The sequence below is a fragment of the Ornithorhynchus anatinus genome, chromosome 3 (genome assembly GCF_004115215.2).
Source record: "Ornithorhynchus anatinus isolate Pmale09 chromosome 3, mOrnAna1.pri.v4, whole genome shotgun sequence".
In the NCBI taxonomy this organism is placed as follows: Eukaryota; Metazoa; Chordata; class Mammalia; order Monotremata; family Ornithorhynchidae; genus Ornithorhynchus; species Ornithorhynchus anatinus.
Genome location: NC_041730.1, coordinates 34,619,770 through 34,644,829, shown reverse-complemented (window position 1 = coordinate 34,644,829; position 25,060 = coordinate 34,619,770). Strand labels below are relative to the sequence as shown.

The following is a 25,060-nucleotide window of genomic DNA, read 5'->3' as shown; positions in this document are numbered from 1 at the left end:
TTGGGGAAAGAAGAAGACTGCAGAGCTTACCACAAATGTACCAGTATTCTCCATAAAGATTCTAATTCTCTCTCTACAAAGGCCCCAATGTTTTCTCTTCAAAATTCCCAGTGCTCTCCCTACTAAGATTCCAGGGCTCTCTCTTCAAATCCCCAGTGCTGTCTCTACAAAGACCCCAGTTCTTTTTAAAATTCCCAGTGCTTTCTCTACCAGGACTCCAGTGCTCTCTCTCCAGAAGTCCCAGTGTCCTCCCTACAGCATCAAGGCTTTCCATAAAGTTGTTTTCCATGAAGAGGCTGGGACTCAGATACAAGGTTTTCACCAAAATCCTAGGCATGATCCCCATCCAACACAGCACAGGATAAGTCCTGGATATAACAAAAACCTAATGGATGTCATAAAAGCTTTCCAAGGAGCTTACATTCCCTTGGATTGATTAAGGTAGCAGAGAACTCTTCACAGCTCCTTAAAGAGTAGGTGTAAAACAAGAAATTTAAGACACAAGTCTCATGAATACTCCAGGGCCTTGCAGGCACAGCACATGATTTGCTTGGTCTTCGTGTCCCATTAATTATAACTTTTCCCCACAGCCTACGGAAGGCAGCAGAGCATGCTTGTGGTCACCAAATGTGACTGAAATTAAGTGAGATGGAACCCCAGGAAGAGAGATCCAGGAGACACTGATAAGATAACATGGAAAATGTGGTAAATCTCCTTTCTGGTAGAGAGAGGAATGAGGACAAGCTTAAGGAAGACTTTCACAGGCCTCTGTATATGAGAACAGAAGGGAGAAAACAGGCAGAGGATTGATTTCAGAACTCTGGATGGGAATCTGTTCTCTAGAGACTGCTGGTTAGAGCAAAATATAGATAAACAATGTCTTTGGAAACTAGCAGAGATAAAATAGGCCTTTTCCCAAGAAATAGTTATTTCTTCCAAGAAGGTGCCTTGGACACATTTCCATTCAATGCTGTTGAGACTCTAATAATGGTATTTGTTAAGTGCTTACTTTATGCCAAGTACTGTATTAAGCGCTGGGGTAGATACAAGGTAATCAGGTTGGACACTGTCCCTAACACACATGGGGCTCACAGTCTTGAATAGGAGGGAATAGGATTTAATCCCCATTCTACCGATGAGAAAACTGAGGGACAGAGAAGTTAAGTGACTTGCCCAAGGTCACACAACAGGCAAGTAGTAGAGTCAGAATTAGAACGCTGGTCCTCTGACTTCCACTAGGCCACACTGTTTCTCTGCTTAATCAATCAATCAATTATATTTATTGAACACTTACTGTGTGAAGGGCATTGTACTAAGTGCATGGGAGAATACAACACAAAAACAAGACAGAGACATTCCCTGCCCACAGATAGTTTACAGGCTAGGAATTTATTCTTCCTTTCTGGCTTCATCCAGTAGTTATATCCACAGTATTTTTTTATTTTGAATTTGAAACTTTTGTGACATCTTTTCAATCTGACATCAAGTTTGCCTAGCCCATCCTAATGGTCAATTCAGAATAAATATTCATCCATTCAGTAGTATTTATTGAGCCCTTACTATGTGCAGAGCACTGTACTAAGCGCTTGGAATTGAATCCCAAGCTTTCTTATGTTATTACCCAGAAATCCTTTGGGTATTTTATCCTGCAGTGCACATCCATATCTCTCCTAAAAATCTTTCAGCTTTATAGAGTCCAAATCTCAGTAAGGTTCTATCAAGACAGGGAGCTGGTTGTAAACCCTCCTCTTGGTCCAGTGGAAAACACTTCTTTGGGAATCATTCACCCCGATCCTAGCCTTTATTTGGATGTGTGAGTACAGACAGTTCAGGTGGTTTGCAAAATGCTGCACCCTTGACAGCCTATTCACTTGTTACACTATCCAGCTCTAATGGGACTGGTAGGGATGAAAGTTGTGAGGTCGGTGGCATGAAGCACTTGCACTACAAGCCATTTGGTTGGGCAGAAATTGTTCAAGTCTTAGGATGGAAACTCACCCCTCTTTCCTGAGTCCATCATTCTATAGTTTGGACTTTTCTGCCATCTGGTGGGCAGAGAGTGCTGCTTACTATAATGCCCAAGTTGTAACCCAGCAATATGCACCAACCTCTGATCGCACTGACACCAGCGGGAGAAGTGAGTGAGGAGGGGAGCGGAGAATGGGGTAAGATTGGTGCTTATCAAAAGGAGAGAGAAGAAAATGGGGTACAGAAAGATTCCAATACACTTGTCCTTTGTGGAAAACATAGTGGAGGGCGAGAGAGAACCGAACTTACATCTAGTTGTCATTTTCTTTCTCTTCCATCGCTCCTTCAGCCTTGCCTTTACTCCAATGCTCCTGGACCTCGAGTGGCTGGGGATGGGCAGTAAGTGTTCATGATGATTGGCACGGTGGTTGGATTTGACTCCTGTCCCAGTGGCTTCTGTCCAGCACTTGAGGCCCCTGTGCCAGCATCAGGGATTGCAGTCACCAGCCCCAGAGTTGCTCTTCATCCTTGTACAGGTTGGTGAACAGAGGAGCATTCATTCATTCATTCATTCATTCATTCATTCATTCATTCATTCAATCAATCATATTTATTGAGTCCTTACTGTGTGCAGAGCAGTGTATTAAGCACTTGGGAAAGTGTAATACCACAATAAACAGACACATTCCCTGCCTATAACAAGCTTGCAATCTAAAGGGGGGAGACAGACAATACAAATAAATAAATTACAGATAAATATGTAAGTGCTGTGGGGCTGGAAGTGGGGAAAAACAAAAGAAAGCAAGTCAGGGCAATGCAGAAGGAATGGGAGAAAGGAAAGGGTGGCCTAGACTGGGAAGGCCTCTTGGAGATGTGCCTTCAATAAGGCTTTGTAGGGCAGGGTGGAGGGAGAGGCAATTGTCTGTCATTTTTGAGGACGGAGGGCATTTCAGGCCAGAGGCAGGATGTGGGCCAGGGGTTGGCGGCGAGACAGGGGAGACCGAGGCTATTCTCTTCCCCTGCCTTGATTGGCTGACCTACCCTCTGCACACCACTGGCGGCTTGCTGTAGATGGGTGGCTGGTTGGTAAGCTGAAGACCTTGGCAGTAGATGGAACCCTCCCTGCCATCCCTTGAGGCACAGACACACCATCTTGGCTCCCTCTTAATATCTTTCTTACTCAAAGGGATGGGGAGGCCCAGTTACATCCTGGACAGCTTTCTGTGGCGCTTTCTGCTTTGAAGGCTCAGATTATGATGATGGTACCCTTATGGTATTGAGACCACGGATGGGCTCCTAAACTTGAGCCACATCTGATTATTATTATTGTATTTGTTAAGGACTCATTATAATAATAATGGTGGTATTCATTAAGCCTTTACTATTATGCATCAAGCTCTCTTCCCGGTGTTGGGATAGATACAAGTTCATCAGGTTGGACACAGTTCTTGTCCCACTTGAGGCTCACAGTTTAAGTAGGAGAGAGAACAGGTATTGAATCTCCATTTTACCGATGAGGAAACTGAGGCACAGAGAAACACTGGCCTAAGGTTACACAGCAAGCAAGTAGTGGAGACAAGATTAGAAGTCAGGTCTGCTGGTTCCCAGGCCTGTGGTCTTTCTTTTAAGCGACTCTGTTCTTCGCTGCTCCCCACTGATTCCAAGGAGAGTTAGATGTAGGCTCAACCCCAGGCCTATAGGAGATGATGAAAGTACTGACCCAAACCCAGTCTGCAACATTCCAATACATTTGTGTTTTCCAATGCTGATCAGCCTGAGAAAAAGGATTATTGTCTTGTCTTAGGCTGTCATCTCATACATTATCTCAAAATCAAAGCCAGGATATTGGTATCTTGGAAAGCTATCTAGACTGAACAAGGTCTTTGGAGTACCCAGTGGCATGAACCAAGAAAGGTTGAAGTCTTCTAGACTGTAAGCTCCTTGTGGGAGGGTAGCATGTCTACCAATTCTGTTATACTGTACTCTCCTAGTGCTTAGTATAGTGCTCTGCACACACTAAGTGCTCAGTAAATATCATTGATTGGTTAACTAGTGATTCACATCTGGCATTTTTATTTGTGGCTGATGAGACTAATGCTGTGAAGATACCATAAGAAGTTAGGTTTTTCATGAAATGTCAGGTCAGATAGGGAAGCTCAACTGCACAATGTTTTCTTAACCATGCATTTTTCAAGAACAAAAAGAGGACAGCCAATCATTCAACATCATTTAAAGATACAGTTGCAATTTTTAACATGGCAGGTGTTAGCACGACTAAGTTATTGAGCATCAATGTTTCCTTGAGCACCTACTATGAGCTGAACAATGTAGTAGGCCACTGGAGAAGAGAGAAGCAAAGTGGCCTAGTGGATAGAGCACAGGCCTGGGAGTTAGAAGGACATGGGTTCTAATTCCGGCTCTGCCATTTGCCTGTGGTGTGACCTTGAGGCAAGCCACTTAACTTCTCTGTGTCTCGGTTACCTCAGCTGTAAAATGGGGAATTAAGACTGTGAGCCTAATGTAGGCCAGGGAAAGTGTCCAACCTAATTTGCTTGTATCCACTCCAGCGCTTAGAACACTGCCTGGCACATAATAAGTACTTAACTAATGCCACTATTATTATTGTTATTATTGACATACAGTAGAGTAGAATGCACAGACTCTTACTTTGAGGATCCTACCATCTATGCCGAGTCTTTTCATGACAAAGGAAACTGAGCGACTTCGGTATCTGAAGAAAAACAAAGGGAGGTGTAGGGACAGGTGGCAGAACAAATTTATACTTGAAATCATTGTTCACTGCATTTAATTCGCTATGCTGGTATGCTCAGTGCCCTCTTTTTGACCTCAAGAATCCCCCAAATTCTCTATACATCATAGCATTGTGAAACCAGTAAAACGGTAATTGGAGAAACACTTTTTCAAAGCCTAAATATTCCAGAGTTATACTATTCTGCTTATTAGGCCTCCTTTCAGTGTTCTGAACCCTTTTACAAAAGGCAAGAAATAAAAGAAGAAAAAAAGAAATAAAATAAAACCTAGACTGTAAGCTTATTGTGAGGAAGGAATACGGCTGCCAACTCCGTTGTATTGTACTCTCCCAAGCACTTAGTTTGGTGCATTTCATGCAGTAAGTACCCAATAAATACCAGTGATTGACTGATTGAAACCAGAGGAGTAATATAAAGAACAGTGATAGGGTTGTGCTACCAGAGCTAGCTTGAAGAATCAGTAGCTTCCTTTATATTCTCTCTTGTGTCCTGCACCAGCTGTGTATGTCTATCTTGGGTGGACCTCAGCCCTCATAGAAGTGATTGAGTAGAAAAGGAGAGTAAACCTCAAATCTGAATAAATAAGCATCAATTTTATTGAATCATGAATAATTTAAGACTGGTACAATCATCAGCTTTATTCTCCGTGACACAGGGCATGATTTCCGATCGACCATTGGCAAATCCAAATCCTAGTGACAAATGAAAATTAAATAGGGAGGGAGGAAGATGGAAATGTCATACCATACACAAAATACTCAATTCCTAGTTTTCTCTTTAAAAATGGCTAGAAAAAATTCATCAAAATGCAGCACTTTAATCAATTATTTACAATTTCTATGTTACAATGAAAAAATGTACATCTTATAGAACATATTTCAGAAACTGTTCCACTGGAAACAACTAGATCAAAACAGCAAACCTTCCATTTAATATCCACAATGGGTTTTTTTTGTTTTTTTTTTTTTTGGAATTAAGAATCGCCACAGCCAACAAAATTCAATACACAGAATATTGAAGTTTAAGCATCAACCATGAAATAAAAAATTTCCCCAATGTACACCAGAGGACTAGCAACCCTCTTCCCTGCCCCCATTTCCCACCCCAACTAAAAATGTATCCCCATCTCATTTATGGCCTGTACAATTCTTGGCAGTCTGGAAAGAAAACTTTTGGCTTCCAATTAGAACTCAACATGAATGTTGCATAGAATCTTGTACATTTCAAAATGAGCCTACTTTGTAGAAAAAGGCAATGGAAGCATTTTGGACAGAGCCCTAAATGAGTACAAAGTCACTTTTTCAGGTGTCTTACATATACAGGAAATGTGAGAAAAGTAAGGAATGGGCACACAGGCCACCCTGCTTCCCGAAGCTTTTGAAAGGACACTGAGTTTGAGTCTATTACAAGGACTAGTCGACTTAGATCGCTTTGTCTTACCATCACCCAAACTCCTGCAAACAGAAAGAAATACACACAGAGAGTGCTTTCTGAGACCAGTCTCAGGAAATGGGAGTTGAGGGGATGGGTGGCTTTAAAACAAAAGTGTTGGTGGGGCCCACTGACCAGATGGATGAGACAGTTATCCGTAATGAGAGGACAGCGGGTGGACGCTCCCCCCCAGGATTCACAGTTGAAAAAGGTAAGATCATGGCTGGGAAGCAGAATGGGTGAACCCCATATCTGACCATTGTCGGACACGGATTTGAGGGCCCTGAGGGTAGGACGGTGAAGGCCAAGCTGGGTGCCTCTTCTTACCCTGGGACAGAAGCTGAGTTTACGGAGATTAAAGCAGGTCACAGAGGTGAAAGGGGTGCCACCCACTGATGGGAAAAATACTTAAAAAGAAAGAGACATGAGCCATTAAAAGTTGCCAGAGGGCATTTTCAGGTCAAACTTAAGTGGGATAAAAAAAAAAAAAAAGGCAAAGCTCAACAGTCACGCCGCATAAACTAGAAACCCAAGAGATGGAATAAAAGCAACCTTGATGATAAACAGTGAGAACACACAGATCTGGTATGTTAAGAATGCTGAAAAAGCACTAATAAGCAACTTGAAGATTAACCAGCTCTTTAAAATGTTTTATCTCAGTATGTTGTAGAAAAAGCAACCTGGGCTTATAAAAGGTATTCAGTATCCTAGAAAAATTTTCTTTTTCCTGCATGACACAGACAGCTGTTCGGTAAAGTTCTTTGTTTTGATCTGCTCTGAATCTGAAATCGAATCTCACTTTCCTTCTTCGGAGCCATGCAGCTAAAACCCCAGCTTCTCAGACAAAGACTATTTACAGCAGCTTGTGTTCTCCCAGTAATAAGAGATGTTGGTTTTTTTAGCCCTATTTTTATTGTGTGTTTTTTTTTCTGAAATAAGACCACGGAACATACAGCACTAATGTAATGAACACAATTAGTACAAACAAGTAAGGCATCGCTTTCAAGTTCAGCACCGGAAAAGACCAGGCAAGGCTTGTACAGGCAGAGGCCGGTCATTTTGGAAGGGACAACTAGGAGTCACTGAGTTGTTATGTATTGGTTCCTAAGGAAAGGAAAGTGCAATTTTTCTGGGAGGTGTTTTCTCTCACCACGGCAGCACAAGCCTATACACTGACCTCTGTCGGGGATGTGCGTTTCAAAAAGAATGAAGGGGGAGGGAGAGGAGGAAAAATGGGAAATTCAGTTCACATCGCACCCATGTCTAAAGGGAGGGACCTCTGCTGCTTTGGAACAGCCAATATATTCCCTTGTTCGACCTGAATAAGACCGGCGTGTTGTGCTGTTAAAACAAAACAAAGAGTCACTTGGGACCAACTACATTGATGGACTGCAGTGGCACCAGCTCCCACTGCCCGCCAAAGCTCATTTTGAACTTGGTTTGGAGGGTGAGACAGGGACTTAGAAATCAATGCCAGTTCTAAGGAGGGAATTAATGTACCCGCCGAACAGGGGTACTTGGTTTATTAAAAACTGTATAATGCATTTCACTCTGCAGTACTTGCAGAAAAAAACCCTGATTCACTTACAGCTGCGCATGCGTACACACACATGCACACGCACACACATACACAGTACTATGTATATGTGTAATCCCTTGATGAGGGAGTGATAACAGTGTCCTTAAATATTTTGTATCAGAGTAATGTCACCCCATGTGATGAGAGTCCAGAAAAGATGTCCATCTTTGTTTCTTGGACACATTGTGTTAGTAAGCAAGAGATTTTCTCTCAGTGACAAATACTCACGGACACCATCTCACTGTCAGCAGAATCACTTCAAACTAACGGACAGCTTGAGAGAGAAAGAGAGAGAGAGAGTGTGTGTTTGTGTGTACACACACTCACTGAATAGTTAAAAACTGTGTGGTGGAATTTGAGCCTGAAAAGCCGAGGTTTACAGTCAGACAGAGAGAGCACCATTTTGAAAAAAAAAAGCACAGCCAGTCCTCCAATAACCCAGGCGTTGCACCCTTGAAGAACCTCACATTAAGAAGAAATCATGTTGGGGAGCTAACAACTTGAGCATACCACTCAGGCACGCACACAGCCATTTCTTCTAACATCACATCGTGTTCTAGCCAGACAGATGTGTGCTGTCGAAAGACCATTCCTTAGTTCCTCAACAGCATTCTATCAGAAAGTGCTCAATGAAAACATGCGTTATGGCAGAATTGACTGCATTACATTTTAAAATGTTTCCCTGTCTTCCCATTTGGGCTTTTACTGAATGTTATTTTTCAGGCCAAGAGCTATGTATAGCACCACAATGACTTGGAGCTGAGGTTCCTTAGTGGTGTTGGTTTTATGTGTGGTAGAGAGCATAGCAGACAATCTCTCCCTTCCCCCATCTGCCCTGTCAGTTGCTGGGCCATCCATGGCAGAATGGATTTCAGAGTTCCGAATCCCCACCCCACACACCCCCTTCTTAGATGGTGATGATGATGATGATGATGATGAGGTGGTGGTGATCCTGTGTTGAAAATATCTTCAGTGTCTTAGGCATGAGAGCTCGGGAACACAACATAAAAATGAAAAATCAGTATAGTGCAGTTCTCATTGCTGTAGAAAGAAAACAGTCACAAGGTTGACTGGCTTGGATGCCTGCACCCACGGTCAAGGCTGACTAAAGTAAAGTCTCTGGTTGTTCTTGCAGCACTAATACTGAGGCAGATGCTGGCTCAGTAGGAAGTTATCTTCAGGATCAATTGGGGGAATCTGATGGTGTTACGATGACTCGGGGGGACGGGGAGGGGAATCTTGGTAGCGAGGCTTGGAGTTTGATCCCTGCAGGATCACAAGGTGGACTCCAGGGAAGAGTCCAGGATGTCATCATGATGGCTGTTACTGTTGGAGTCGCTGTCATAGCTCTGTGGGCTCGAGTAGTTGGCGGCTTCCTGCAGTCTCATCAGCATGTTCATCTGAGGAGTACCAGACAGGGTTAGAACCTGGCACACATCCATGGAGGGAAGTTCTCCCAACAATGGGCATCTATTCATCTCAAAGTGGCTCAAAATGCTTCCTGGTCACCTAACTCATCCTTCTGAGAGGAGAAAGGGAGTGGAAACCTCAGTTTACACAAAGGAATCTGAAGCATAGACAGATTAAGTGCCTCACCCATCATCACCCAGCACCCTACACTGAGACTGTGCTCTAGGTTCTCCTGATTCCTAGATCAATTTACTAGGGCACTTGGGTATTCTTTCCTAGAGTTAGTACAGTGCTCTGGACCCAGTAAATATTTAATAAATATCATTACTACTACTGTGACTCACCAGGCTATATGAAACCATACTGATCAGGATAATGGGCTATCCTGGATGTCTAAAGTATCTCAAAATTGTAGTTGGAGGGACTTTCAAGGATAAGAAGTAGTCAGTCAGGACAAAGAATTCCAGACCTGCTATTACAGTCTTAAAACCCAGGGCTACGTCTCTGGCACTTCACCAACTTCGAAAATCCTGACTCTGGCCTAGCAAAGTAGTTAGACTCAGGTGGGCTCAGGACAGAGAAGTGTGAGAGACAGTAGGACTGAGTGACGGATTTTGATTCTTCCTTCTGGTCTGGGGTGATATTCTGATCCTGGACTTGGATTGGGCCTGTGATCTACCTTTGGGTGGACCTGAAGGCCAGGAACAGCCTTAGAGGTTGGTTGCTTTCACAAGATCCTTTGGAGCAGGACTGCTCCAGGTTGGAAAGCGCCTTCCAGGTCTCGCTCTAAGGGCACTAGGAGGCTGGGGCTAGCTTCTCAGACCAGGGAAGGGCAATGCCACGCCATGCAAAGCAGACTGCAGACATAGGCGTTGTGGACCATCAAGTTTGGGCCTTATCCAAAGAACCCACCAGGTCCTCAGATGCAGGACCTCCTCCTTGCCTGGGGCAAATGGGGACTCACCAGAGGATCTCCTTCGGCATCGCTCGGGGGGATCTGCTTACTGGTTGACCCCTCCCGGGGCATGGAGTATCCATCAAAGCCCACATCCTCGGGCCTCAGCTGGAGCAGGGGGGGCCACTCATGCTGTTGGGGAGAGGCTGCCCATGGATAGGTGTCCATTACCCACTTAGCTGGGTCTTCCCACGGAGCTCGCCGCCCATACAACTGGAAACAAAATGATGAGATCAATGACAATTTATGTTCTGGTGTGTAATTGACAGGTGTCTCTTTCTTAAAGTCTCCCGCACCTGGGCACAATCCCATCCTCTCCCAAATATTTCCTTCTACCCACTTCAAACATTTAATAATGATAATAATAATAATAGTAATACTAATAAATTTGTGAAGCGCTTACTATGGGTACAGCATTGTAGTTAATGGTGGGGTGGGTATAAATTCAATCAATGGTATTTATTTTCTGTACACAGTACTAAATGCTTGGGAGAGTACAGCAGAGGTGGTGGATATGTTCTCTGCCCAGAGCGAGCTTATACTCTAGAGAGGGAGACAGATACTAATAAAATAATTTATGGATATATACATAATTTCTGTGGGGTTGACCATGGGGTCAATATCGAATGCCCAGAGGGTAAAGATCCAGGTGCATAGATGACGCTAAAGGGAGAGGGAGGAGAGGAAAAGAGGGCTTAATCGAAGTAGATTGGACACCCTGTAAGTGCATAGTCCCAGGGCCAGGTCTGTCTGTTATAGCCATAGCTGCCACCAGCCCCAAAACCGAGCGACTTACAGCAGTGCCAGGTTACCTGTGAGGCCCTGTGCATCCCCCTATAAAGCTGCAACCCCCATCCCGCTCAGTCTGATGGTCCAGAATGCTAGAATGGGTCAAGTTGGGTGAGGCACGAAGACAGATTGCTCCTCCTCCCGGGGCTTCTGAGGGGAGACGCTCAGGTCCAGCCTCTACCTCTACCTGGTCCTGGTGCTCAGTCACAACTAGATATCACAAGAGAGAACTTCTTGTTTCTTCTTCCTTTCCTCCTCTCTACCTTTTCCTTCAACAGTCTCCCTCCCCTCTCCTGTTCCCTTCCTTCCCTCTTCTTCTTGATGCCCTTTCTTTTCTTCTCTTCCTTCCCCTTCTTCCTCATCCCCTCAAAGCCCCCACCCCCTTGCTTTCTCACCTGGCCTGAAGCCTCATCAGTGGCAGGAACCACTTTGCCCTTCATATTTTGTAAGTCACCACTACTACTACTAAATAATTCGATCAAATGATATTAATAACTGTAGTAGTTGTTAAGTGCTTACTGGGTGTCATGTCCTTACTGGACTGTACCATGTCCTGGAGTAGATACAATTCAGTGAGATCAAATATAATCCTTGTCCTACATGAGGCTCACAGTCTAAGGAGAGGAGGAGGAATAACAGGTATTGAATTCCCATTTTACAGATCAGAAAACTGAGGCATAGAGTAGTTAGGTGACTTTGCCAAGGTCACACAGAAGACAAGTGGTATAGCAGGATTAGAACTCAGGTACCCGGACAGCCAGGCCTGGGAGCTTTCCACTAGACAACACTGTTTCTCTTCATCTCGAGCATAGCCTGGTGGATAGAGCATGGGCCTGGGAGCCAAAAAAGGACCTGAGTTCTAATCCTGGCTCTGCCACTTGTCCACTATGGGATTTTGGCTAAGTCTCTTAACTTCTCTATGCCTCGGCTACTTATATGTAAAATGGGGATTAAGACTGGGAGCCCCATGTGGAACAGGTACTGTGTCCGAACTGATAAACTTGTATCTACCCCAGTGCTTTGTACAATGCTTAGCATATAAGTGCTTAATAAATACTGTTATTATTATTATCTCTATATGGGATACTCAAAGGAACTTACTAAGGGCCAGTGAGAGTTTTCCACTGTTTTGCAAAAACCAAGGGAAAAGCCTATAACAAAAAAGGAAAAACAACAAAGAGCAAGGCCACTGTCAGAAGGGATCACCTCTGAAAATAAGGGACAGTGATGTCTGTTTTTATCTGACATCCAATTGCCTTATATTCGTCACCCAATAAGTTCCAATCCAAATGAGCTTCATTTCCTTTTCCACCACTAATTGCTTCACTGGGTATCAAGCACAGAGCTGGACCAAATCCATAACTTGGTGCAGAAAACAACAGGTCACTGCTCTTCATTAGCTCATATCACCCACGTTGGACAACTCTAAAATGGGCGGCTTCAGAGTCTACCTCGCTGCTGAAATGATAATCCTCTCTCAAGTTTTATTCCATCTCTGAATACAGTAACAAAATGCAGGAAACTTGATGGCCTTTTCAAGATGGGCCCCATTAAAACTGTATTTGCTTAAGTAAGTTTTTAATTGGGATACATCGTAATAATAATTGTGGTTTTTGTTTTGTGGTTTTGTTTTGCCATGTGCACATAGATAGCACTTACTATGTGCCAGGCACTGTACTAAACATTTAGGGGGGTAAAAGCAAATCAGTTTGGACACAGTCCCAATCCCACAGAGGGCTCACAGTTTTAGGCAGCATGGCCTAGTGGACAGAGCACAGGCCTGGGAGTGAGAAGGTCATGGGTTCTAATCCCGGCTCCATCATCTGTTGGTTGGTTCCCTGGGCCTCAGTTACCTCATCTGTAAAATGAGGATTAAGACTGTAATCCCTATGTGGGACAGGGACTATTTCCAACCCAATTATCTTATATCTACCCCAACTCTTAGAACAGTGCCTGGCACATAGTAAGTGCTTAACAAATACCATTATTAGTATTATTATTATGTCACAGATGAGGTAACTGAAGCACAGAGAAGTGAAGTGACTAGCCCAAGGCCACAAAGCAGACAAGAAGCAGAGCTGTGATTAAAAGCCAGGTCCTACTGACTTCTAGGCTTGTGCTATCCACTAGTACATGCTGCTTCTAAAATACAAAATTCTTACAAGCTGAAATCAAACCAGTGACCTAAGGATGTCTAAGTATACAGTACTACAGTCCTCCGCTCTACCAGCTGAGCTATCAAAACTGCTGTTCCTCTCCAGTAAAGTCTGATTAAAAAAAAAAGGTATGTATGTGTTGGAGACAGTGGGAAGGAAGCAAGAGGAAGTAAGATTTCTTCCATCCCTTGGCATAGTCTCAAGCAGGGGAGATTCGGAAGGGTCTCCTAATTGAGAAGTTCACACATCTAGCAGAGCCAGCACTGGGGCCTGTTCTTAAGGAACTAGATGGCCATCATGCTTGACTGATCTGCTCAAAAGCACCTCTTTTCCCTTTTGATCGGAACACGGTAGTGAGGGAAGCAGGGTAGCCCAGTGGGAGGTTGGAACAGCACTGTAAGAAAATCAGAACCCACAGACCAGAATAATCTCCTAATCTACAGGATATGAATATCTCATTACTCAGTCTCTCCGAGTCCCTTGGATGCCATTTTGACAAGTTTTTATGACAGAAGGGACATAAGTGTATTTCTAGAAGTAGAATGTTGGTGTCGGTATTCCGGATGACTTGTGAAATTTACATAGATTAATCCTAGGGCTCCCAATTTTGAAGCCTCCCCAGATCATCAGAACATACAGGCTGCCAAGGTCTAACTAAAGGAAAGGTGATCTGGGGGTGAAGTTGCTCTTTTGGTTCTTGTTAGGCACTTAGTAAACCCCATTCAATCTGAATGGCTCAATTCCCTTTGGTCAGAACACAGGGAGAGATTGTTGAGCTTCTTTGCTAAGCTTTTGTAAGACTACATTTCACACTCACCCTTAGCCACCATCTTTAAAGCATTTAAAAATGCCACCTCAGATTGCTGCATATTATTTGCTAGACAGAAATCTTTTCCTTAACTTCCTTCCCTCTGACTGCTTCCACTCCTGCTGAGTCCAGCTGGCAGGGAGCAAACCATAGTAAGCAAGAAGGGTTGGCTGCTCTTATTCTGCCCTGTGACCAATTATAGATGGATTTGGGGGATAGTAAAGGTCTCTGAGGGTTATCTCACTCAATGATGAGTTGAGGTTTTTTTAAAATGGTATTTCTTAAGTGCGAGGCACTGTACTACTGGGCAGTTGTGGAGCCAATGTGAGAATGCCCCACAAAGCAACATCTTGGTGAATTAAAACAGTGAACTAAACAAATGACACAAACAAAATCCCTCAACACCTAGAAAATCCAAACAAACCTAAAATCTCAAAGGTGAACTGACAGAAGTTTTCTAATAATAATAATAATAATTGTTGTATTTGTGAAGCATTTTCTGTACACCAAGCACTGTACTAAGTGCTGGGGTGGATACAAACAAATCAGATTGGACACAGTTCCTGTCCTGCATGGGGCTCACGGTCTTAGTGCCCATTTTACAGATGAAGTAACTGAGGCACAGAGAAGTTAAGTGACCTGCTCAAAGCCTCAGAGTAAAACAAGTGATGGACCTGGGATTAGAACCCATAATTTTCTGACTCCTAGGCCCGTGCTATATCCACTATGGTATTTAAGCTCATTGTGGGCAGGGAATGTGAATGTGTTTTGTTTACTGTTGCATTGTACTCTCCCGAGTGCTTAGTACAGTGCTCTGCACACAGCAAGGGCTCAATAAATATGATTGAATGAATGAATAATTTGGCTCAGTCCTGCTAATGGCAGAGCCTGTTCACAGGGGAGAGCCAGTCCCAATTCTCTACAGTTCTGGAAGTTCAGGCATGGTACTAAGCACTGGGGTGGATATAAGCAAATTTGATTGGACAGAGTCCCCATATCATGTGGGACTCACAGTCTCATTCTCCATTTTACAAATCCGGTAAATGAGGCACAGAGAAGTGAAGTGACTTGCCCAAGGTCACACAGCAGACAAGTGGCAGAGCCGGGGATGGAATCCATGATTTTATGAGTCCCTGGCCTGTGCTCTACCTACTACATCATGCTAATACTGGTTTAGCAGTGGATGGGGGGATGGAGGGTGAGGAGAGGGTGAGAGGGGCAAGCCTCCCCAAATCATTTATTCCATCAGTGGTGTTTTCTGAGCACGTACCCTGTAACAGAGCACTGAATTCTGTAGATATGACATCCGCTCTCAAGGTGCTTTCGGTTTAGCTAGAGACAGAAATTAAAATAAACTACAGTAGGGGGAGCAACCCAATATAAGGCTCTGTACAAAAGTGCTGTGGGGGTGGCGTGAGTTTCTAAATACTTAGGGTGTGGAAGGTGAGAGCCTAGTCAGATAAGCAGATAGGGAAGCAGTGCGGCTCAGTGGAAAGAGCAAAGGCTTGGGAGTCAGAGGTCATAAATTCTAATCCCGGCTCCGCCGCTTGTCAGCTGTGTGACTTTGGGCAAGTCACAACTTCTCTGTACCTCATTTATCTCATCTGTAAAATAGAGCCCCTCGTGGGACAACCTGATCACCTTGTATCTCCCCCAGCACTTAGAACAGTGCTTCGCACATAAGCGCTTAACAAATGCCATCATTATTATTATTACTATTATAAGGCTTCCCGGAGAAGGGAAATGAAGAATTATTGGAAAAGGAGGATATAACTGACATCCTCTCGGAATTGCAGCCACCAAGTCCTTCCCTCAGAACAGTGGCAAGACTCAGGACTAGAGAGGCCTTGTGTTCCCTCTGCCTTTCTCTTCAGATTCACCTCTTGATTATTACCTAATGTTAAAGCTAGAACACTACCAGTAAATCATTAACCAGCATAGAAACTGAGATCAGCCTTGGAAGACAGTGAGAAAATGAACCATAACAACAATCTTTCCCCTCAGCTTTTACTTTCAGCCTAAATTCAGGTCTAACCCCTCCAGGGAATAGGTTTACAAGAGGTCCATCCATGCCTCTCTACCACCTTCCCTGATCTAATCCCACTTCAGTTTGGGAGGCAAGCATGAAAAAGGCCATTCAGGTCACTGGGCTAGGTGGGATTTCAAGGACCGAAGAATGCTGTAACATATGGAAAAAAGATTAGCCAGGTCATAGAACTCCCGTGGCTGAGAAATGAGAGGCCCTGAACTGAAATGAAAACTTTGGTAGGGCACCAGGGAGGATGGAAAGATCATGGGCCTGGGAGTCAGAGGGCCTGAGTTCTAATCCTAGCTCTGCCAATTGCTTGCTATGAGACCTTGGGCAAGTTAGTTAACTTTTCCATACTGCAGTTCTCCTGTTCACCCTCCTACTTAGACTGTGAGCCCCATATGGAACAAGGACTATAACCAACCTAATTAACTTGTATGTAGCCCAGAGCTTAGAACAGAGCTTGATGCATAGTAAGTGCTTAACAAATACCATTTTTAAAAAAAATAAACAAAAACACCTAAGAGCTGGCACACAAGGGTGCTAGAAGCTCAGGCTGGGTTAACTGGCCAAGCGAGGGAGGCCTGACTGTGTAAATGGTCCAGGTGCCACCTGATGCACAGATCAGAGACACTGGCCCCAGCAAACTTCACTTTCTGTGGGCTGATTTTGACAAAAAGGAGAGAGCAAATCCATCGGTCCTCCAAACAATGAGGTTCGAAAGCTCTGTTCTCCCAAAATCAAAAGGGAAAGACTGGGGCATAATCAGCCCCCACTGCATTTTCTCCACCATAATGGCACTCATTTGTCTCTGGACTGTAAGCGTACTGTGGGCGGGGAACGTGTCCATTGAATCTGTCATATTGTACTTTCCCAAGCGCTCAGTACAGTGTAAGCACTCAATAAATATCACTGATTGACTTGCATCAACCTCAAAACTGGCCCTAACCTTCATACTTGGTCTTCTTCTTCTGCTGCCTCTGGTAACAACTACAACAACAACAATAATAATATCTCTTAATTGCTACACACCAAGCACTGTACTAAGAACTGGGATAAATACAAAACATTCAAGTCAGACAAAATGCCTCTCTTATATGGGGCTCACAGTAGAGTACGGGCTTTGGAGTCAGGGCTCATCAGTTCGAATCCCAGGTCTGCCACTTGTCGGCTGTGTGACTGTGGGCAAGTCACTTAACTTCTCTGTGCCTCAGTTCCCTCATCTGTAAAATGGGGATGAAAACTGTGAGCCCCACGTGGGACAACCTGATTCCCCTATGTCTACCCCAGCGCTTAGAACAGTGCTCGGCACATAGTAAGCGCTTAACAAATACCAACATTATTATTATTAATTGTTTTGTTATCATGAGGAAACTGAGGCACAAAGAAATGAACCACATTTCAGCTAGCAATCCCACTCCCACTTCCATCCACCGAATACTTTAGATATATTCTCCTCTGCATAATTGGAGGAGTTGGGTGTTAATGTTTCACTGCCTAATTCTGGAGAATTAGCAAGCATGAAGTCATCCAAACACTGCAAACTGAATTGCCCTGAATGTTTAAAACTCCACAGGAGAAAAACATCAAAAAAAAATTGTGTTAAGAAGATTCCTGGAAGAGAACAAGACTTGATTGGCCTTTTCAGCTGATTCAGCTCCCAGCAGGAGCCCTAGTCCTTTATTGCTAAAATTGGCTAAGGAAAAAACGGTGTACAGAGCGGATGTCGTATATAAACTCCTGAAAAAGAAGTGACTGAGATTCACAATGACATTTCCCCCCCTCTGCCAATTCCTTTCATTTTCATTTGCACTAAGCACCCTGTAGGGTGAGGAGAATTCTTGAGACCTCTCAGTGCCTGGCTGGAAGCAGCAGGATTGTGTGTGTTGTGTTTAAATTCTTGGCATTCAATCTCCTTTCCTTTAGAGTGTTCAACGGCTTTTCCCTTACCCCTTCCCAGACCTGTTCTTCAGTAGGCCTGTGTAGCAAAATATATGCAAGGTTGATCCTACTGAATGACCCTGTGCCATATTATCCTGAGGGAGAAGTCACTTTTAGACCCCAAATTTTCTGAGGAACTACTCTGTGAGAGTTATTTTTTTAAAATGGTATTTGTTAGGTGCTTACTTTGTACCAGACACTGTACCAAGTGCTGGAGTAGATACGAGCTAATAAGCTTGGACACAGTCCATGTCCCACATTGGGCTCAATCCCCATTTTACGGATGAGGTAACCGAGGCACAGAGAAGTTGAGTAACTTGCCCAAGGTACCTTAACAGATAAGAGGGGAGAGGGAATTAAAATGTAGGTCCTTTTACTCCCAGACCTATGCTCTATTCATTAGGCCATATTGCTTGTCAGAATCTGTTTTCAAAGACATAGCCAAAAAGTTACTACTGCATCTCAGAACATCACCAACACCAACTGAGAGAATGGAAAATATTTTTACAAAATTTTTTGAGTTTTGAAGCATCTCAAGATGAGAAGATTAATAGCTTGAAAAATGCAGTGACAAATAAAGAAAATAGAACTTCTAGTCATAATCCATAATACTAAGGAAGGAGTCAGTCAGTCAATGCTATTTATTGAGTGCTTACTATGTGCAAAGCACAAAGTACATGTGCAACTACTAAGCGCTTGGGAGAGTAAATACAACAAGAAACAGATGCATTCCCTGCCCAAAATGAGCTTCGAGTCTAGAGAGAAGTCTACAGCCTATCACTGTATTTGTCCAATCAAAAATAATGAGAGTGTTGTCCCTTCTTAGGAAACAGAATAGACTATAAATTGATCCAAGCTTTCATTTAGTTTTTCTGAATGTATTCAGACTTTAGAACATGGCTTTTCAAGTTGTGTAGGAGCAATGTACATCATTAGAAATGATTACATGAGCAAGTTTTATTTTATATATTTAAGCTTTAAAATAAATTATCCCCAGTTAAACAAAAGAAAGGATTTCAAATATTAGAAACAGATGACCCAGGGCTGTTGGGTCTTTGTCCACTAGGGGTCAATATAGCCTTTCTCCAGAGCTTGCCAGGAAAACAAGTACACAAGATCCTTAGATCTCATCAACTTTGAGTTTAGCGGATAGATCATGGGCTCGGGAGTCAGAAGGACCTAAATTCTAATCTCTCCTCCACCACATGTCTGCTGGGTGACTTTGGGCAAGTCTCTTAATTTCTCTAGGCCTCAATTACCTCATCTGTAAAATGGGGATTAAGAGTTTGAACCCCCATGTGGGACAGGGACTGTGTTCAACCTGATTAACTTATCTACCCCAGTGCTTAGAACATAGCTTGACACATAGTAAGCACTTAACAAGTACCACAATTATTATTCCCTCTCTAGAATTCACATTGGGTTTTATTGCTGCCTTCCTGTGTTTAGTCCTGGAGAGCAGCTCTCACACTTACTATGTGGCAAGCACTATTCTAATTGCTGGGGTCTATTCAAGTTAATCAGGTTGGACATAGCCTAAGCAGGAGGGGAAAAAGGTGCTGAAATCTCATTTTACAGTTGAAGAAACTAAGGCATAAAGAAGTGACTTACCCCAGCTCACACAGAGGACAATTGCAGAGCAGAGATTAGAACCCAAGTCTTCTGACGCCCCCCTCCCCCCCCCCCACCAGGCCCAAGCTCTTCTCACTAGGCCATGCTGCTTCAGAGCCAGAGCTCGCTCTGAAACTGAGATCCAGGATCAACAGCAGTCCATAGTCACCAAATGTCTGTCAAATTCCCTATTCTTTTTCTTTTAAAATGAGTTGGCAAAAGGAATGGACAACTTGCATTTGGATTGTAGACACTATGTCAAGGGCCAGCAAAGTTAGCTGTGGTGGAACTGGCAGAATGGAGTCCATCACTGAAACTGGTTTTTCCAACTCTTTGATCTTTCAAGTTACAAAGGGGGCAACTCCTACCACATTCCCTGAATACCTGGGAGTCCCAAAGTCTCTCCTGGAGACTCCTCTTCCCCTTTCAGAAGTTATCTCCAGTGAGTGCAAGTAGTTTAAATGGCAAGGAACACATTTCTTAACCAAACTTACTGGGGCTACGGCCAGTTCAAAAAATCCAGAGTTTAGCATCTCTGTGAGCCCCATGTGGGACAGGGACTGTGTCCGAATTGTTTACATTGTATCTTCCCCGGTGCTTGGCACAAAATAAGCACTTAAATATCTCAATTACTATTATTATTATTATGTTGCTTCCAGAAGAAGAAAAATGGTTTGGATCTTTCCAAAGTACCCTTGATTTGGACAAAGAGCAGTGTGGCTAACAAGGGTCTGGAAAATGAATGTTCCATTTACCATTTCTCAACCCTGCAATTCCCCTGCAGCTTTTGTCACTCACACAGACACTTGAGGGAGCTAGTTCCTATGCAGGCATTACTTTGGGGACCCATCCCTTCCAAGCATAAAAGCACACCTACAAACACATACAAAGAGGCCCAGAATACACGCATAACTTTAAAAAGTGAATGTCTGAATTGTACCTCTGTTAATAAACTACCTTTTTTTCCACATCACCTGCAAATTGCCACTAAGTTTAAATAAAGCATATCACACCTGTTTCTAAATGGTTACCAAACACTTCTGGAAGTCTTAAAGCATTTAAGTTAATGTAGACATTCACGATCTCATCCCTAAGATCACATTTCCTAAGGGTAGTGGAATAATTTCCACCTTGATTCAGTTGGCCCTGAGTGTTAACAAAGGCTTGTTAGTACCAAAATATAAGAGTAGATCATCAGATGCAAGGGAACAGGAGGTTTGGATAACTGCTCTAGCTGACATAGAACTTACCTATCTCTTTCCAACACTGTCTATAGAATGCTCTTATACCTCCTCTAGAACTTCACCTTCCTTTTCCTTAAAATTAAACTTTTGTTTCAATCCCAACAGAATGCATCCCAGACTTCCTCTGAAACATGGGCTGGGTGAAACCCTTAGTATCTGAGTTCTTTCAGTCCTAAATTTTTTGAGTCTAACTGGTAAGAGTTATAGAGAAGCAGCATGGCTTAGTGGAAACAGCACGGGCTTGGGAGTCAGAGGTCGTGGGTTCTAATCCTGACTCCACCACTTATCAGCTGTGTGACTTTAGGTAAGTCACTTAACTTCAATGTGCCTCAGTTACCTCATCTGTAAAATGGAGATTAAGACTGTGAGCCCCACGTGGGACAACCTGATAACCTTGTATCTACCCCAGTGCTTAAACAGTGCTTGGCACATACTAAGCACTTAACAAATACCATCATTATTATTAATATTATTATAAAAGTAAACATCATGGTGCACAGGCAAGACCTCCACCTTCACCTTACACACAGATCAAGCAAATATTAATTTACAACTTCAATCTCTGATTTGATTCACTTGTGCCATATTAGCATATGTGCCATATATTAGCAGTCATCATACAGCGGCTTCCATTTCCCTTCTACAATTCTCAGTTCTCATTCAGTGTTGAGGAAGCACTCAGAAACAGGTTTATTGAATTGATGCAAGGAATATCCACCCTGGCATTTGGACTATAAATTACTCAGCCTTAGTGTTGAAGAGTTGATTGAATTTTTTAAGTTGCCTTCAGGATTTACATTAAACTGTCATGAATTCTAATTTTAGCTCAGTTGTTGCTTCTGTGCTTACTGGGAGGCTAAAAATTCACAGCCACCAGCTGCTGTACATAGCTGCGAAGATGTTGTCCCTTCTAGTTGTTTGGCCTGGTAGGCAAATTTGTATGACCTGCCACTTTGCGGCTTCACAACATGTTTGTCTGGACATCAGATGCTGCACCTGGCTCTCTGCTCTAACACTACCAAGGACCCTAGGGAAGTCTGGGATTCTTAGAGAAATCAGTCTGCCCTTTGCCTCACCTGTAATCCTTCTCGGACGGCTTCCAAGAGGTATGGGATGATTGAATAGTTCCACAGGTCAGTGAACCAAACCCTGGAACCATCCACATCTATGGGACAGGACAGGAAGAGGCGAGGGCCTGGAAGAGAGGAGACAGAAGATGAAAAGCAGGGACCTCCCTCAATTCAGCTGTACAGAAGATAACCAGGACGACTCCACACTTACTAGGGAAATACTGCTGCAGGAAAAACCTAGATATTTCACCAAGTCTTCATGTGATGATGGAAACGCTATGAATGCTAGGATATTCAATTGTATTTATTGAGCAGTTACTGTGTGCAGAGCTTGGGAAAGTACAGTAAGTACAACAATAAACAGTAACATTCCCTGCCCACAATGAGCTTACACTCTGCAACTCCCAGCCATTTCATTAGTTGGACATTATCAAGTATGGACTTGATTTATCGATTGACTGATTCCCAAGGTATCCTCATTTATAAAATAGGGATTAAAGTCCTCCTTCGATTTAGACCGTGAGCCTCATGCAGTCTAGGGACTGTGTCTAATCTGATTTCCTTGTATCAACTCCAGCTCTTGACTCATAGTAAGTGCTTAACAAATATCATTAAAAAGGCTGGATTTTTCTTCAAGCCTCTTTAGAGAAGTGTTTACATTTACATTTATGATATTATATGGGGAGTCATCACCCAGTTCTAGATCATCCAGGGTCTCTTGCTTCTTCTCCCTCTGAGGATAACCCTGCTCATTAGCAGCTTGACAAAAATGATGTAGGAAAAGAAGGAAAACCTTATCATTTGTTGTCAGCTTTGGAGAACTCTCTCAGTAAGGAAGACCATTTAAAATGAGATTTTTAGATGATCTGTCGGTTTCAAGTCCCCATTTCATCTTCCTCTAAAATTGGAATGAATAATAGGAATAGGCTACAATTATCATGCTGTGCAGATCAGATTTAAAATGCTATGTTATGCTATGTCAATTAAGCTTATGGAAGCAGTAACGATGGGTTTTCTTGCTCTTATCTTGTGAAGTGGTTCTTTTCACTAACAGCCCTCTTGTTCTTTCTCCATGCAAATTCCAATGTAAATGTAAAACTCTCACCAATAGTGACATCGGAGGAGCTGTGGGCCTCCAGGAAGTGGTTGAGATGCTGCCAGACCTTGGGGATCCAGTCAATAATTTTAACCAACTCAGCATTGCGCACCCGTCCACTGATTTCCGTTTCAATGAGTTTTCTCCTCAGGAAACGTCCAAGAAAGCCCTTGACTGGCTCAGTGTGATTGGCACAGAGGACCCACCTGTGGAAACAAATGTAAATCTATCAATGGTATTTATTGAGCATTTACTATATTCAGAGCACTGTACTAAACACTTGGGAGAGCATAATAAAACAGAATTATCGGACACATTCTCTGTCCTGAAACAAATTTATAGAGGGGGAGACAGACATTAATAAGAACACCATGATCAGAATGGGAGTGTTTCCATGTAAAATGCAATTCCCATACCTAGATGGCGATTGGCTGATTCCAAAGGCCAGTTGTCTCTAGGGAAGCTAAGCCATTTAGGACCCGAAGAAATGTGAGAAGGAACTTGAACCCTAATTGGAAGAACTGTAAAACTGTGGGACAAACTATATGTGCAGCAGGGATGAGATTAATAACACCTAAGCTAAATGTGATGATGTGTTTTTGTCTAGGGTGGGGGAAATGGGCAGGGAGGCATAAGAGAGGAGGCCTCTGTGGGCAGGAGATGGGAGGAGGAGAAGAGAAAAGTGGGGAGGGGGATTACTTTATTACTTTGGAAATAACTTACCATAACCCTGCCCTGGCAAATGCACCATCAAATGACTCATTTCAGATATTCCCCATGTCCTACTGGGAATAATTCATGTTTTTTTCTGGTCACAGTTTTTTGGTGATCAGGGTTGGGAGAAGAATGACAGTTCACATTTGGGATTGATAACTGTCAATCAATCCTTGGTATTTACTGAGCGCTTACTTGTGTGCAGAGAACTGTATTAAGCACTTGGGAAACTACAGTACAATACAGTTGGTAGACACTATCCCTGCCTACAATGAACTTACAGGAATAAAATCTTATAGGGAAGGCTGGGTAGAAAATACACATTCTCAGAACCCAGCTTCCATCATTCACTTTTACTGTCAGTAACCAAAAGGAGGGATTCCAACAAGTGATGTGTAGATGGATTCATCGAGGAAATCTTGGAGCAAGCTCGTGAGACGAGGAACTCCCAAAGGTCCCTTCCTGCAGTACCAAAAAATGGGGAAAGCCGACTCCACTGAGAGATGATATCTTCTAACCATTTCATGTCCACACCTTCTCAACAGAACGTGCAATGGTTTAACATGGTACCTGAAGTTGTGGTGAAGCTGGAGGTTCGGGGTGGAGGAGGTAGCCTGATTCATCGTGCCAATAATATAAGGACTGTGAAAAAGTTATAAAAGCAAAGAAATCATTAATAAAATTATTTGGGACAAAAGTTTAAACTAGTGTAGTGGGATAACAACATACAGATTTTGTTTTAGCTTCAAGTATGCTCTGTGGTATCTAAAAATACCTCATTACTACACTGAATTGGTATGGGAACCAACAATAATTATATAGACCACATTAGTTTGGAAAATATTTGGACATTAGGTGTTCCTGCATGGGGTCTCCCGTTCATATTCTTGGTTACAGAGGAGCTAGGGCATTCCTGGATCTTATTCATAATACTGAGGTGGGCTCAAGGGTGAATTCCATTTCCCACAGAATATGATCCAGGATCCAGGTGAACCCTACACCTCATCCTCCCAACACGATAAATGTCCTGACTGCAGAACATTTACTGACTTACTGAATCACTGGCTGGGATATTCAAACAGCCCCCAAATTGGGGATTTTCCTTGATACATTAGATACATGATTACCCTAATCACAATCGCAATGGGTGACATCCATTAGCAGCACTAACTGGATAATAATTCTTTCATGGGGGAACAACTGCTTGAGAATCCAGGCAGTTTTAGAATGGCTCTTTACCATTTGTGATATTTGCAGTTCAGAAGCCCGTTGAAGATCTCTCCCAGGGAGCTAACATGATGCAGGTTGTCCAGGATGATAACAAGTGGCATATCTACAGCATTGTTCTCGCTGTTGCACTGGTCGGCGAGGTTTGACAGGTACTGGCGCAGTTCCTGAAGAGTCATCCAGCAGGGAAATGTAAAAAAAACAAGGTAGTGAAAGATTTTTGCCAGAGGAACTGATTTTCCTCCTGTCTCCTAGACTGAA

The 25,060-nt window shown here is 43.1% G+C and overlaps 1 protein-coding gene across 7 annotated transcripts in view; it reads right to left on the bottom strand.

Moving 5' to 3' along the window:
• Positions 1-5,311: 5,311 nt before the first annotated feature.
• NAV2 (neuron navigator 2) overlaps positions 5,312-25,060 on the bottom strand; it is a 355,390-nt gene continuing 335,641 nt past the window's right edge. For all 7 annotated transcript variants that reach the window (XM_007658581.3, XM_001505596.5, XM_029059807.2 and 4 more), the window contains 6 exons: positions 24,812-24,966; positions 24,143-24,214; positions 22,868-23,064; positions 21,769-21,887; positions 10,124-10,327; positions 5,312-9,149 (listed from right to left, as the gene is read on the bottom strand). In XM_007658581.3, coding sequence (XP_007656771.1) covers positions 9,024-9,149; positions 10,124-10,327; positions 21,769-21,887; positions 22,868-23,064; positions 24,143-24,214; positions 24,812-24,966 — 873 coding nt within the window. In that variant the 3' untranslated portion in view covers positions 5,312-9,023. The remainder of the gene's footprint in view (positions 9,150-10,123; positions 10,328-21,768; positions 21,888-22,867; positions 23,065-24,142; positions 24,215-24,811; positions 24,967-25,060) is intronic.